Raw genomic sequence first — 11434 nt, forward strand, 5'->3', positions numbered from 1 at the left:
TAATCCTGGACATGAAAGCAAGCTCAAAACCCTAGACTTTGTAGTGCCTCAACCCTTCTGCTGCTTCTGACCCCAAGCCAGGATGGAGGCAGATCACAGTGGCTGTCCTCCATCCTGACACCCAGGCTAAAACCACACAGCACCTTTTCAGTATAATCTTTTTTATTCAGGAAAAAAAAACAAAAAAAAAAGTTTTCCAGCCACACACAGGAGGGGTATGGGTTGGGGGAAGGGTGTCTGTCCATCCAGCCCAGGCCCCCAGCCCATGTGGTTTTGGCAGCAATAAGGGGTGTGGGGTAATGGCCCAAAAAATAAAAATGGTGTATGTGTGTGTGGGAAGGAGAGGGGTGCAAAAGCAGTGGGGAGTGACAGACGAGGTCAGTACTGGGAACGCCGCAGGTGGGAGGCCATTTCATGACATTTCTTGTTGATCGTACCACCGTGGATACCTTCTTTGCCCATCAGCAGGACTAGCGCTGGAGGAAAGAGAAAGGAGGCTAGGACCCAGGTGTCACAATCCCACCCCCGGCCAGCTGTTCAGCAGCTGTCCAGCCCTGGGGGCTGTAACCCAACCTCATCTCTCCCAACCCCCCCCACACACAGGCAGGCTGTCAGTCACCCTGAAACAATAGGGCTTTTCAAAAGAGGAAAATCAAGCTTAAAGGCTGGAAAGGAACACAGTAAAATTTAGGGGTCAAAGGCTTGTGGACAATGTGTTGACTCCTGTGTTCAGGCTAGAAACGGCTGTGGATGAGCCTGCCACCTCCAAGTTTTAAGAAAAGAGCTCAAAACACAACAGCTAAGTGCTGGCTTATGACTAGCAGCCTACCTCCTCCAAGAAAATAAGAAGTTTCTCATGTGAAAAGGCTCAAGGCAAGAAGGAACTTAAGAGGTAATACAGTTCAACTTCTTTACATTGTAAGATGAGGAACTGAGAACTGAAGGGACAATCCAATGTCCCAGGATCCAGCAGGCTGGGAGTAGAAACCTGGTCTGGTCCCTTCATACTGGGTGATCCACACAGAAGAACCCAAAAAATTAATAGATGGAAGTATATTAGAGATTTTGTAGCTAGAGAAAGGGTAAGACTCAAACTCACTCTTGGTAGTCAGGGTGACAGTGATATTGAAGGTGGGGGCTCCGGAGGTGCTCTTGGTACGAAGATCCATGGTAAATTCCCCTTCCTGCATCAGTGAGTCCCGGATCACAGAACATTTCTGGCCCCCAAGCGTTAGCCCATTCACGAAAAAACTTGACCGGTCTTTGCCAACCAGGGTACCAACCTCAGCTGGCTGGAAGGGGAATCAAGCACCCATCAAGTTAGTCAGTACACCAAGGTTCCCACCTTCTTCTCCAAGGACCCACCTGCCTTCCATTTCTCCGGGAAGCTAAACCCCCTTGGGGGGAGATGTGTATGTTAATGTGCTTTGTACACATCCGTGAAATTTGAGAGACTCAAGACTATTGGAAGTTAGTACACAAAAATATCATGATCTTCAAACCTAGAGAACGGTAATAAGAAGGGACAACATATTCCTCTTAAGGCTTAGATGTTGTTTAATAAGGAAAGCAAACCCAGGAAATAAAGGGGGCCAAAAAGCAGTTAAGAGAATGGAGTGGAATGGAGTGGGGAGCCTTTGGATGCTCAGAACTCCTTCAGGAAAAGCAGAAGCGAAGAGGGAAAGGGAGGGGGCGGGCAAAGCAGGCGAAGCAACTTTGCCCTTATTTGGTCAAAGGTTCTGCAGGAGTTGTTAGGGGCCCGGACGCCTGGGTCTCCAAGTAACCTAGAGTTTAGATCCAGGTATTTATGCTCTAAGATGAGGAAGCAGATGCTTGGGGGCTTTCCGGGAAAGTTGAAAAACTTTTGGAGGGGCCCTGGGACTAGACCCGGCAAGCCAGCCCTCGGGTCTAGATACCCCAGGGAACGTATCTCCCCCTCCCCCTTAACACCCCAAACCCCCACATCCGGTCCCCTCCCGCCCGGAAATCCCCTTCCCCCCCATTTCGAACTTCCGCTCCCCCTCCCCACTTCCGGGCAGTGTGGACAGAGGAGGTGGTGATGAGGACAGCAGTAGTCGTCCCTTATTGCTTCACTTATATACTGTCCTAGAACTTCTCACAAAGTTCCCCTGCTCCAGGCCCCGCCGGATGGCGGGAAAGGAGGGCGAGGGGACTTCCGGGGCTGGCCTCCCAGGCATGTTGAGTCCAACGTGCCGACTTAGGGTGGGGGGAGGTCGTGTGGCGGCCTAGCCCTCTCACGGAGTTGGGAGGGGCAGGGAGCTCACGGAGGACGGGCATGGGACCCAGGCCATGCGACTGGGGCTCCCTCCCCCAGAAGGAGGAACAATGGTGGAGGGGGCGCGAGCTGGCGGCCGGAAGTAGAGCTAGGGGGTCCAGGGGTCCCCAAGTCCCTTCTCAATCACAGTCCCGAGCGGAAATTGCGGTGCGTGCCCGACCCACCCTGGAGGAGGCGGAAGTGGGCCGCCGCACCGGGCGGTGCGCCCCTCCCCGCCCTGTGTCCCGGATGTAACGCCCCGTCGCGGAAAGCGGAGCGGCGGGCTGGCTGGGCGCCGCCGCCCGGGGCGTAGGACTCAGGAGGCCACGGAGGGACCCGCTCACGTGCAGCCGCCATTCGCGCCACCTCCAGGGCAAGGACCGGGTCACGGCCTTTCGCTGCCCTCCCCAGACCGCGCCCGGCACTACCCAAGTCCCTCCCTCAGGGTGCAAGCCCGGCCAGTCTCCGCGCAGGCCTCGCAGTACCGTGATGTTGACGAAGGTCTTCCCGGGGACGGCGGCCCACACGGAGGGCGAGTCCTTATAGCCCACGATGGCCGCGTCCTGACACACCCCGTCCGCCATGAGGTTTTCGATGTAGGCGTTCCAGCCGGCCATGGCGCTGCTACTGGGGTGCTCTCGGGGCTGCTGCTGGGGCCACGGGCTGGGCTCGGGCTGCCTCGGGCTGGCGGGCGGGGGAAGGCGGAGAGCTTGGGGCACGCGCTGCTGTCCGGACCGCGGCTCTGCTAGCAGTGCATCAGCCCTCGCACCGCCACTTCCTGCTCCTCCCCACCCCCCTAGATTTTTATTTGCAAAGGGCGGTGGGGGCGGGGCCTGCTCCCCATTCCCTCCCTCCCTCTCCTCGCCTGCCCAGATAGCGAACTTTGCAAGTGCAATTTTAAAAATCCCTCCCCCTACTGCAAAATTTGCAAGTTCGATGGAAAGCGACGCAAAAAGGATGGGGGGACGGGGGTGGGTTAGGGTTAGGGCTCCCTCCACTTCGCATAGAATATCAGTCAGACTTCGGTGTACGGAAAGGGAGTGAGCCAGAGGGAGGAAGGAAAGTGAAAAGAGAAAGAATTAGCAAACTGCAAATTTAGCAAATTAAAGAGGGTTCGGGTAACTCAGGGTTAAACGGAATGACTCCCCCTTCCCCCACCTCTGCCGGGGGGGGTGTTGGGGGAAAGGAACGGCGGGCGGCGGCGGCGGCGGCGGCGGCGGCGGCGGCGGCGCCTGCGCCCGCGCCTGCGCCCGGGCCGGGAGGGAAAGCGCGTGGCGCGGTTAGGGTTGGCGGCTGGCTTCGCGGGCGCACGCCCGGGCGCACCGGGCGGGACGGATTTGGACCTCCTGCGAAGGAAGGCCGGCCGGGGACGTGTCTCCCGCCGGGCGGAAGGGGCGGAGGCGAGGCGTGCGCATTACCGCTTCTGCCCCCCCTTGATTTTATTTATTCAAGAAATAAGGGAGTAAAGGGAAATTTGGCAAAATACCCCGGCCGTTTTCAGAGTTGAAGGCATCCACTAGGGACACTTCTGTCCCCAGCATCTACCCGGTCGGCACAAGTGGCACTGGCTGGAGCCCACCTCGACTCCAGGGGATTATCCGTCGCGCTGGATCAACTCCAGCCTCAGGCCTCACCCCCACGTCACAGCTCCGCCCGTCCCCCGGTCAGCAGTTTGGGTCACCGGCCGTGCCCCTTGGCCCGTCTCTGCAGAGGTCACGGAGCGACCGTGGGGCGAGACGGGCGGGCTTATTTTTCAAGGCGGAAGAATACTAAGCGGTTTCAAGATTGCAACTTTTTCAAGAAGGGGAAAGTCCCTTCTACGTTGGCCCGTTAAGTTTTTTCTCCTTTTTCAGTAAAACTTATGGTAAGAACTTGTGTGCGATTAGTTCACTCACCGCCCACCGGGAAGAGGGTGGGGCAGGACCCGCGGCCTGCTTAGGTGAACTAGCCCTTGCTGGCCGCCCGGGCAGCTGAGGGGCTTGGCCACTTCCGGTCCCTCGGGGGAGGGGCGCCTCCCGGGCGGGAAGGGGCTCTGGTCCTCTCGGGTCCTCGCCAGCGGACGTGGTGCCCTTGCGGCCACTCCGAACCCCAGGGGCATCCACGCTCCCCGAACCCGTGTTCCTCGACAGCCGCGGTGGCTGAGTCACTGGGCGGCTCGGGCGGGGCCTCATGCGGGCACGTGGCGGCGCTCCCCCCCCCCCCGCGCCGTCTCCTGACCCTTGGCCTGCCGCACCCCCTTCCCCAGGGTGGAAATCTCCGGAGAGGGAGCGGCCAGAGATAAGAGGGGGGAGGGCGAGATGGAAGACCGGGGGTAGGGATCCTGAGGTGAGGGCTGGGAGACACACCGTGGGGCAGGCAGGGCGGGGAGGGGAGCTCGGGAGAGAGCCCGGGACTGAGTCACTGGGCGCCGGGGCGGCGCCGGCGGGAAGGTCTTCCGAGTCGGGGGCGACGAGCAGGGAAGCCGATGACCGTCGTTCGCCGGCCGGCCGGCCGGCCGGAGCCCGGGCGTACCCTCAGCTCCCGGCAAGGGCTGCAGCCAAAGTCGGGGCAGACCTCACTCCCGCCAGGCCCGCCGAGGCGGAGTGAGTCACCGAGTGCAGAGACCCATTTCCCTTCAATGCTGCTAGCCGACCACCTGACTGGCCCCCGGCGGTCAGACGCTCGGAAAGGGCCACCCCCTCCTCTCGTCCATTCATTTTTTTCACTTTTGATTCAGCATCGTTCACTGATGGGCTGGGATCACGACCTGAAGCGCCCGCGGTCGGTGGGGAAAGGGCTCCTGACTCTCCACGCAGGGCGATAAGTGCTGTCCTAGCGCTATCAGTAGGGCGCCGCGCCAACTCTGAGGGCCTGTCTAAATTCGTCAGCCTGTCCCTTCCCCCACTGCCCTTGCTGGCCGAGAGAGGGTAGGGTGGGGTGGAGCCGAGGGATGCCGCAATGGGGACCCTGAGAGGTGAGACTCTCTCACCTTCTGAGTGGGGAGTTCAATTTTAGAGCTCAGAGCTTGCCCAGAACCCCCTGCCCCTGCCCCCATTGAGGACAGAGGCAGCCCCCCGCCCTCCAAGTGAGCTGTGCACGTGTGGATGTCGTTTCTGCAGCCCCTCTTCCAGGCCCCCTCCCCAGTCCTGCAGGACTCAGGTTACCCCTGGCCTTTCCTAAAGGGCACTAGTTCCTCTTTAACCTTTGCAAAAGAGGAATATAATCCTGGGGAGAGGAGAAACCCCCCCACTCTGAAGCCCCTCCCCTGTTTCTACCCAGGAGTGGAATTAAAAATAAGGACTTTTATTGGGGAACAGAAAGGAGGGGGTAGTCATTGATCTTTTGGGAAGGGGGCAGGTGTCTAGGGCCAAAGACTTCTGTTTTAGGCTATAGTGGGCACTTGGCTGCCAGCTGGGCTGGAGGGGGAAGATGGAGAGGGTGAGAGGCGGGGCTGGCTGGGGTACAGGGTGGCTGGAGGATAAATGCCCAGCCTGAGAGGGGGTGAGCTGACACTGTCCCAGCTGCCACCTAGACTCAGGAGCCCAGCGAAGAAATCCCAGGTCTGGTGAATCTTTCAGTCCCGGGGGATAGGGGTGGTAAAAGGTGAGGGTGCTGCCGCTTGGAGAAGGGGGGGAAATGGCAGCATTCTTTTCCTTCTGGGACTGGGGGTGCTTGAGAAGCCTGGAGGGGTTGGAGCAAGCAGGATGGGGGTGCCCAAGGACAGGGAAACAAACGAGACTGTGAAGAGAGGCAGGCAGAGACGATGGAGAAGCGTGGTTACAGTTGGAGCCAGGTGGGGGAATCTGGGGCCCCTGAGGATTTGGAGAAGGCTGAGGAGCAAGAAAATGAGGTAGACTAACAGGAGAGCATCCGAGGGCTAGGAATCCGTGGAGAACAGAGTACTTGGCCAGAGGGTGGAGGGAGAAGGCAGAAGTGCAGCTTTGCAGGAGGTGGGGTTGAGCAAGTAGTGGAGTTTTAAGAGAGGCCTCCAGATTCTTAAGACGGGAGAGTGGAATGGGAGCTGTTCTGAGTGGGGGAGGGGCTGCGCCTGCCACTTTGGTCTGTGACCTTTTTGTGGGATATTTTTAGCTCCAGCACCTGCCTTCTTGGGGCGGGAAGACTCTTAAAGGGCAAGGGATTTCGGGTTTCTTAAGGGGTCAACGGTCCGCACTCACTCACACCTCTCGCCCTGCAGCCATGGCCATGCAGAAAATCTTTGCCCGAGAAATCCTGGACTCCAGGGGCAACCCCACAGTGGAGGTGGACCTGCACACGGCCAAGGGTAACACAGGCCCATTGAATGGGTTTACCTGGGAAGACCCCAACTCCATCTGCCTTTGCCCCCCAACTCTATGCCACATCCACTCCTTTCTCTGGGATCCCCTCTCCCAGCCTGCTCCCCAGCAGGGAGCAGCACGAGTCTCTCTACACTGCCTCCTGTCCCTGGGCTCAGAGAGGAGACAATCTGTCCTTTGGGGGGGTGAATGGGACTGACTCTCTGTGATCTTCCAATTCCTCCCACCTCAGGCCGATTCCGAGCAGCTGTGCCCAGTGGAGCTTCCACAGGTATCTATGAAGCTCTGGAACTAAGAGATGGAGACAAATCTCGCTACCTGGGGAAAGGTGAGGAAAGACCAAGGGGGTGGTTTCAGGACGTGGTATGCGATGTCTGCACAGGGTAGAGGACGGGAACCCAAAGCTCTTGAGGAGCTGGGGGCCACGGGAAGAGACCTAATTGAACAGAAGATCTGAACCCCCTGCTTCGGCCTCTAGGGGTCCTGAAGGCCGTGGAACACATCAATAAGACTCTAGGCCCCGCACTGCTGGAAAAGGCAAGTGGAGGACCCTGTCTCCCCCTCACCTGCTACCTAGTCCCAAGCAGCTCAGGCTTGGCCAACCATCCCATCTGCCCCAAATACCTGCACTTCTCTTTCCTCCAGCACATGCCCTGACTCCTGAGAAATCTAACCTCTGTTCTCCCCTCCTCAAACCTGCCCTTCCAGAAACTAAGCGTGGTGGATCAAGAAAAAGTTGACAAATTTATGATTGAGCTGGATGGGACAGAGAATAAGTGTGAGTGAAGGGCTAGGGACAGGGGACGGGATGGGCTGTGGGAGGGGCGGGGGAGAGACCGCGGACTGAGGTCTGGTTAGGATTATTTCTGTGTCTCGCATTTTGGGGCACACTGTAACTGGCTGGATTTGTATTCATCGCACAGGCATTTCCTGATGCCTGCCCTGTGCGAGGCTTGGGCCAGGCTGTGGACACAGCCGTGAAGCCGACACATTCCCCTGGGCTGGGTGTTCCCAGAGCACCTCAGGCTGTTGGGGAGAGATCTGTTAACAAACTCAGTGCCCAGTGGTTTGGAGTTCTGGATTCTTTCTGGGGTGACCAGAAGGGATGTTCTAGGAGCTGACCCTAAACCCTGTGTGAGACGCTCTCACACTTTCTTTGTACTTGCTTCCTCCAGCCAAGTTTGGGGCCAATGCCATCCTGGGTGTGTCCCTGGCCGTGTGCAAGGCCGGAGCAGCTGAGAAGGGGGTCCCACTCTACCGACACATTGCAGATCTCGCCGGGAACCCAGACCTGATCCTCCCGGTCCCTGTGAGTGCAGCTGCCCCGCCGCATCCCACGGTGACCCCACCCAGCAGGGAGGGCAGAAGCAGCCCGTGGAAAGTCCACCTTTCAGACCCAGCTCCAAAGAAATGGTTTTCTGAAATGGAACCTCTCCTGCTGCGGTCCAGCCCTCCCCCTTTCCCACAATCCAAACCTTCCCTTTAACCTCTCTCTGCCTCTTTCCCTTGATGTAACCGGGTTCCTTCACATTCCAATCCCAGGCTCAGTAACTCCAATTTCTCATTCTGCCCTGTGCCCCAACCCCAAATCAGATTGAGAGCTTCTTCATGGCAAAGATCTTAGCATTTTATTTTTGTATCTTCTTTAATACTTATCAAACCAAATTTGCTGTTTATGGAAATCCTTTGAATTTCATTGCAATAATAATGTTACCATTTATTGTTACTTACTGGCTAGATTGTATAAGAGCCTGAGCTCTGGAGACAAGCTGCTGGGTTCGAATGCTGGTTTTGTCCCTTTACTAGTTGTGTGATTTTAGGCAAGTTTATTTAATCTCTCTGTGCCTCAGTTTCTTTGGCTGTAAAGTGAGGGATAATAAATTGTACCTAGTTACAGGGTAGTTTTGAGAATGAAATGAGCCAATAAAATATACGTAAAGCACTTAGAGCAGTGCCTGGCCTGTAATAAGTGCCATATGCCAATCAGTGTTAGCTGCCACACCAGGCACAGGCGAAGAACTTTACATCCAGTCGCTCTAATTTAACACATAAGATCCTGCAGGTAAGCAGGTGGTGTCCCCATGTTATGGAAATGAGGAAGGAGTCTCTGAGGAGTAAAATTATTCATCCTAGACCATTCAGTAAGTAGGGGATCCAAGATTCCACATCGATGCCCAGGTCTAAGCACCCTCTCCCCATCTCAGGCCTTCAATGTGATCAACGGGGGCTCCCATGCTGGAAACAAGCTGGCCATGCAGGAGTTCATGATCCTGCCCGTGGGAGCCCGATCCTTCAGGGAAGCCATGCGCATCGGTGCTGAGGTCTACCACCACCTCAAGGGGGTCATCAAGGCCAAGTATGGGAAGGACGCCACCAATGTGGGTGATGAGGGCGGCTTTGCACCCAACATCCTGGAGAACAATGAAGGTCAGTGTGAGCACTCGGAGGGGCAGAACCCCTGGGTTCCCATGGAGACGGGGGGCACCGGAGCCTCAGGTCCTCTCTTTCCCTCCCCCAGCCCTGGAGCTGCTGAAGACCGCCATCCAGGCGGCTGGTTACCCCGACAAGGTGGTGATTGGCATGGATGTGGCGGCGTCTGAGTTCTATCGCCACGGAAAGTATGATCTTGACTTCAAGTCACCTGATGACCCCGCACGGCACATCACTGGGGAGAAGCTGGGGGAGCTGTATAAGAGCTTCATCAAGAACTATCCTGGTGAGACCCTGGATGTTCCATCGCTCCTGCTTGAGTCTCCAGCAGCTGCCCTACACATTGGCTTCGGCATCTCCACTGCCACCAACTCAGTCTTTCCGATCCTTAGCGCCATTGCAATCTCCACCCAAACTCTTCTGACCTGTCACTCCCCTGTGAGGCCCTTCTGACCTTTAACCTGAATCTGCTCCCCTTTCCCACCAGTGGTCTCCATCGAGGACCCTTTTGACCAGGATGACTGGGCTACCTGGACCTCATTCCTCTCGGGGGTCAACATCCAGATCGTGGGGGATGACCTCACAGTCACCAACCCCAAGAGGATTAGCCAGGCCATTGAGAAGAAGGCCTGCAACTGCCTGCTGCTGAAGGTCAACCAGATCGGCTCAGTGACCGAATCCATCCAGGCGTGAGTGCCTCTGGCCCTGGGGCGTCATGGCCTCCCTCCACCCATACCCAGTCCAGCTACAGTATTGCCCACTAACTCCAAGTCTGACTTCCCCTTGGCTCCTGACCCACCCCACGCTTTCAACCTCAAGGCTTTAACTCTTGACCTCACCCCAAGAGCTTTGCCATTGTTGCCTTGCCATGCCTCATCCCCACCCCGACCCTATGCCATCCCTGTCTCCCAGATTCTGCTTCTTCCCACCAGCATTCAGGAGCCCAAATTCAAGATCAAGAATCTCCCCTTCTCTCCTGCTTCCCAAAGAACTTAGTCATCACCCTCCCCTCAAATCTCCCACTCCCCAAAACAGAAGGGAAAAGCCCCACCTAGCGCCTGGCTTTCCCACTGAGGAGGTCCCACCGGACCTTATTGAGTGTCCTCTCCACCTAGCTGCAAACTGGCTCAGTCTAACGGCTGGGGGGTGATGGTGAGCCACCGCTCCGGGGAAACCGAGGACACGTTCATCGCTGACCTCGTGGTTGGGCTCTGCACAGGACAGGTACTCATGGCCCCCCCTCTGCCGACTGACTGAGTTTTCTTGGGATCCCTGGCCTCCTGCCCTGGAGTTGCATGCCACCACAGGCTGCTCCCTCAGGGCCAGGCCCAATCCCTCGTCCCTGGTCTCACGCAACTCCTGGAATTCCCCTTCCCTCTTCAGATCAAGACTGGTGCCCCCTGCCGCTCAGAGCGTCTGGCCAAATACAATCAGCTCATGAGGTACAGTGGGTGCAGTAGGCCTGGGTGTAAGGAGCTGAGGGCTCTTGGGTTGGAATATCACAGCCCTGACTTTGTCTGCCTTCCAGGATTGAGGAGGCTCTCGGGGACAAGGCTGTTTTTGCTGGACACAAGTTCCGTAACCCAAAGGCCAAGTGAGAAGCTGGAGGCCCCAGGATTCCACGGGACAGATCTAGGCCTTCAAGCCCTTCCTCCTGAAATAAACACTGGTGCCAACCAAGGCAGTGGCCTGCTCGTTTGTGGGAGGGAGGGAGGAGACGCTGGTCTCTGGGCTGGATGAGACAGGAGGTGAAGAAGTAGGGGCAGGAAGGGAAAACGGACATGGAACCTGCTGGGACAAGGAGGAAGTGAGGGACTGGCCAGAGAGAAAGTTGGGCTGGATCTAGAACCACAAAGCTCACAATATGGAAGGAGGCTGGGGGAAGCAGGTGTATTATGTGAAATGCAGCTGAAGAGGAACTGACAGAACACTGAACCAGCTCCAGAGAAGGGGAGCAGGGTGGGGGGCCAAGGCCTGACATCACCATGAGGGGGAAGCTGGATCAGACCTGCCCATAAGTTGAAGTCTGCAGAGGGCACTGCAGTGTTAAGTCTGAGTGTTCATCCTTATGAAATCGAAGAGCTTGGTGAGGATGAGAGTGTAACCAGAGCAGCTACCATTTCCATGGAGCTTGGAGGATGTAAAACTATTCTAAATATTTGACATACACCAGCCTATGTAATCTTTGAAACAGTCCTATCAGATAGTTACCATTATTATCCCCATTTTACTGGTGAGGAAACTGAGGCACGAAAAGGTAAAATACTTTAACCAAGGTAACAGTAAGTGGCAGAGCCAGGATCCAAACCTAGGCCATTTGGCTGTAGTGACTGTGCTCTTAAAATACTATCTCATAAATTTCTACAAAAGTGCCAATATTTCGCCATCTTTGGCCCACAAAAACAATCTTATACTGTTCAATCTATAATTGTTTCTCTTCCTCTCTAGAACCCAC

At 56.5% G+C, this 11434-nt stretch overlaps 2 protein-coding genes across 3 annotated transcripts; one reads left to right on the forward strand and one right to left on the reverse strand.

The window, feature by feature from the left end:
- Positions 1–144: 144 nt before the first annotated feature.
- Positions 145–3059, reverse strand: PFN1 (profilin 1). The gene is made up of 3 exons (XM_060134461.1): positions 2761–3059; positions 1100–1292; positions 145–476 (listed from the first exon to the last, which is right to left on the reverse strand). The coding sequence occupies exons 1-3, from the start codon at positions 2890–2892 to the stop codon at positions 379–381; spliced, it is 423 nt and encodes a 140-aa protein (XP_059990444.1). The 5' UTR covers positions 2893–3059; the 3' UTR covers positions 145–378.
- Positions 3060–5744: 2685 nt separating this feature from the next.
- Positions 5745–10659, forward strand: ENO3 (enolase 3). 2 transcript variants are annotated; one of them, XM_060135598.1, is made up of 12 exons: positions 5745–5814; positions 6450–6536; positions 6782–6877; positions 7028–7086; positions 7258–7327; positions 7725–7858; positions 8754–8976; positions 9068–9265; positions 9467–9668; positions 10095–10203; positions 10363–10421; positions 10508–10659. In XM_060135598.1, exons 2-12 carry the CDS (start codon positions 6452–6454, stop codon positions 10575–10577), a joined length of 1305 nt encoding a protein of 434 aa, XP_059991581.1. In that variant the 5' UTR covers positions 5745–5814; positions 6450–6451; the 3' UTR covers positions 10578–10659. The 2 variants fall into 2 exon arrangements, with proteins under 2 accessions (XP_059991581.1, XP_059991582.1); XM_060135599.1 differs by lacking the exon at positions 5745–5814 and adding an exon at positions 5833–5857.
- Positions 10660–11434: the final 775 nt, after the last annotated feature.

The sequence above is a fragment of the Lagenorhynchus albirostris genome, chromosome 20 (genome assembly GCF_949774975.1).
Source record: "Lagenorhynchus albirostris chromosome 20, mLagAlb1.1, whole genome shotgun sequence".
NCBI lineage: Eukaryota > Metazoa > Chordata > Mammalia > Artiodactyla > Delphinidae > Lagenorhynchus > Lagenorhynchus albirostris.

What these genes read in the sequence shown, in the direction of transcription:
- PFN1 (XM_060134461.1), bottom strand. Translation starts at nt 2,892, where the DNA reads ATGGCCGGCTGGAACGCCTACATCGAAAACCTCATGGCGGACGGGGTG. An exon ending in AGACCTTCGTCAACATCACG is followed by an intron (nt 1,293 to 2,760) that starts GTACTGCGAGGC and finishes TTCCCCTTCCAG; the next exon opens with CCAGCTGAGGTTGGTACCCT. An exon ending in TGTCACCCTGACTACCAAGA is followed by an intron (nt 477 to 1,099) that starts GTGAGTTTGAGT and finishes TCTTTCCTCCAG; the next exon opens with CGCTAGTCCTGCTGATGGGC.
- ENO3 (XM_060135598.1), top strand. Translation starts at nt 6,452, where the DNA reads ATGGCCATGCAGAAAATCTTTGCCCGAGAAATCCTGGACTCCAGGGGC. An exon ending in GGACCTGCACACGGCCAAGG is followed by an intron (nt 6,537 to 6,781) that starts GTAACACAGGCC and finishes CTCCCACCTCAG; the next exon opens with GCCGATTCCGAGCAGCTGTG. An exon ending in AAATACAATCAGCTCATGAG is followed by an intron (nt 10,422 to 10,507) that starts GTACAGTGGGTG and finishes TCTGCCTTCCAG; the next exon opens with GATTGAGGAGGCTCTCGGGG.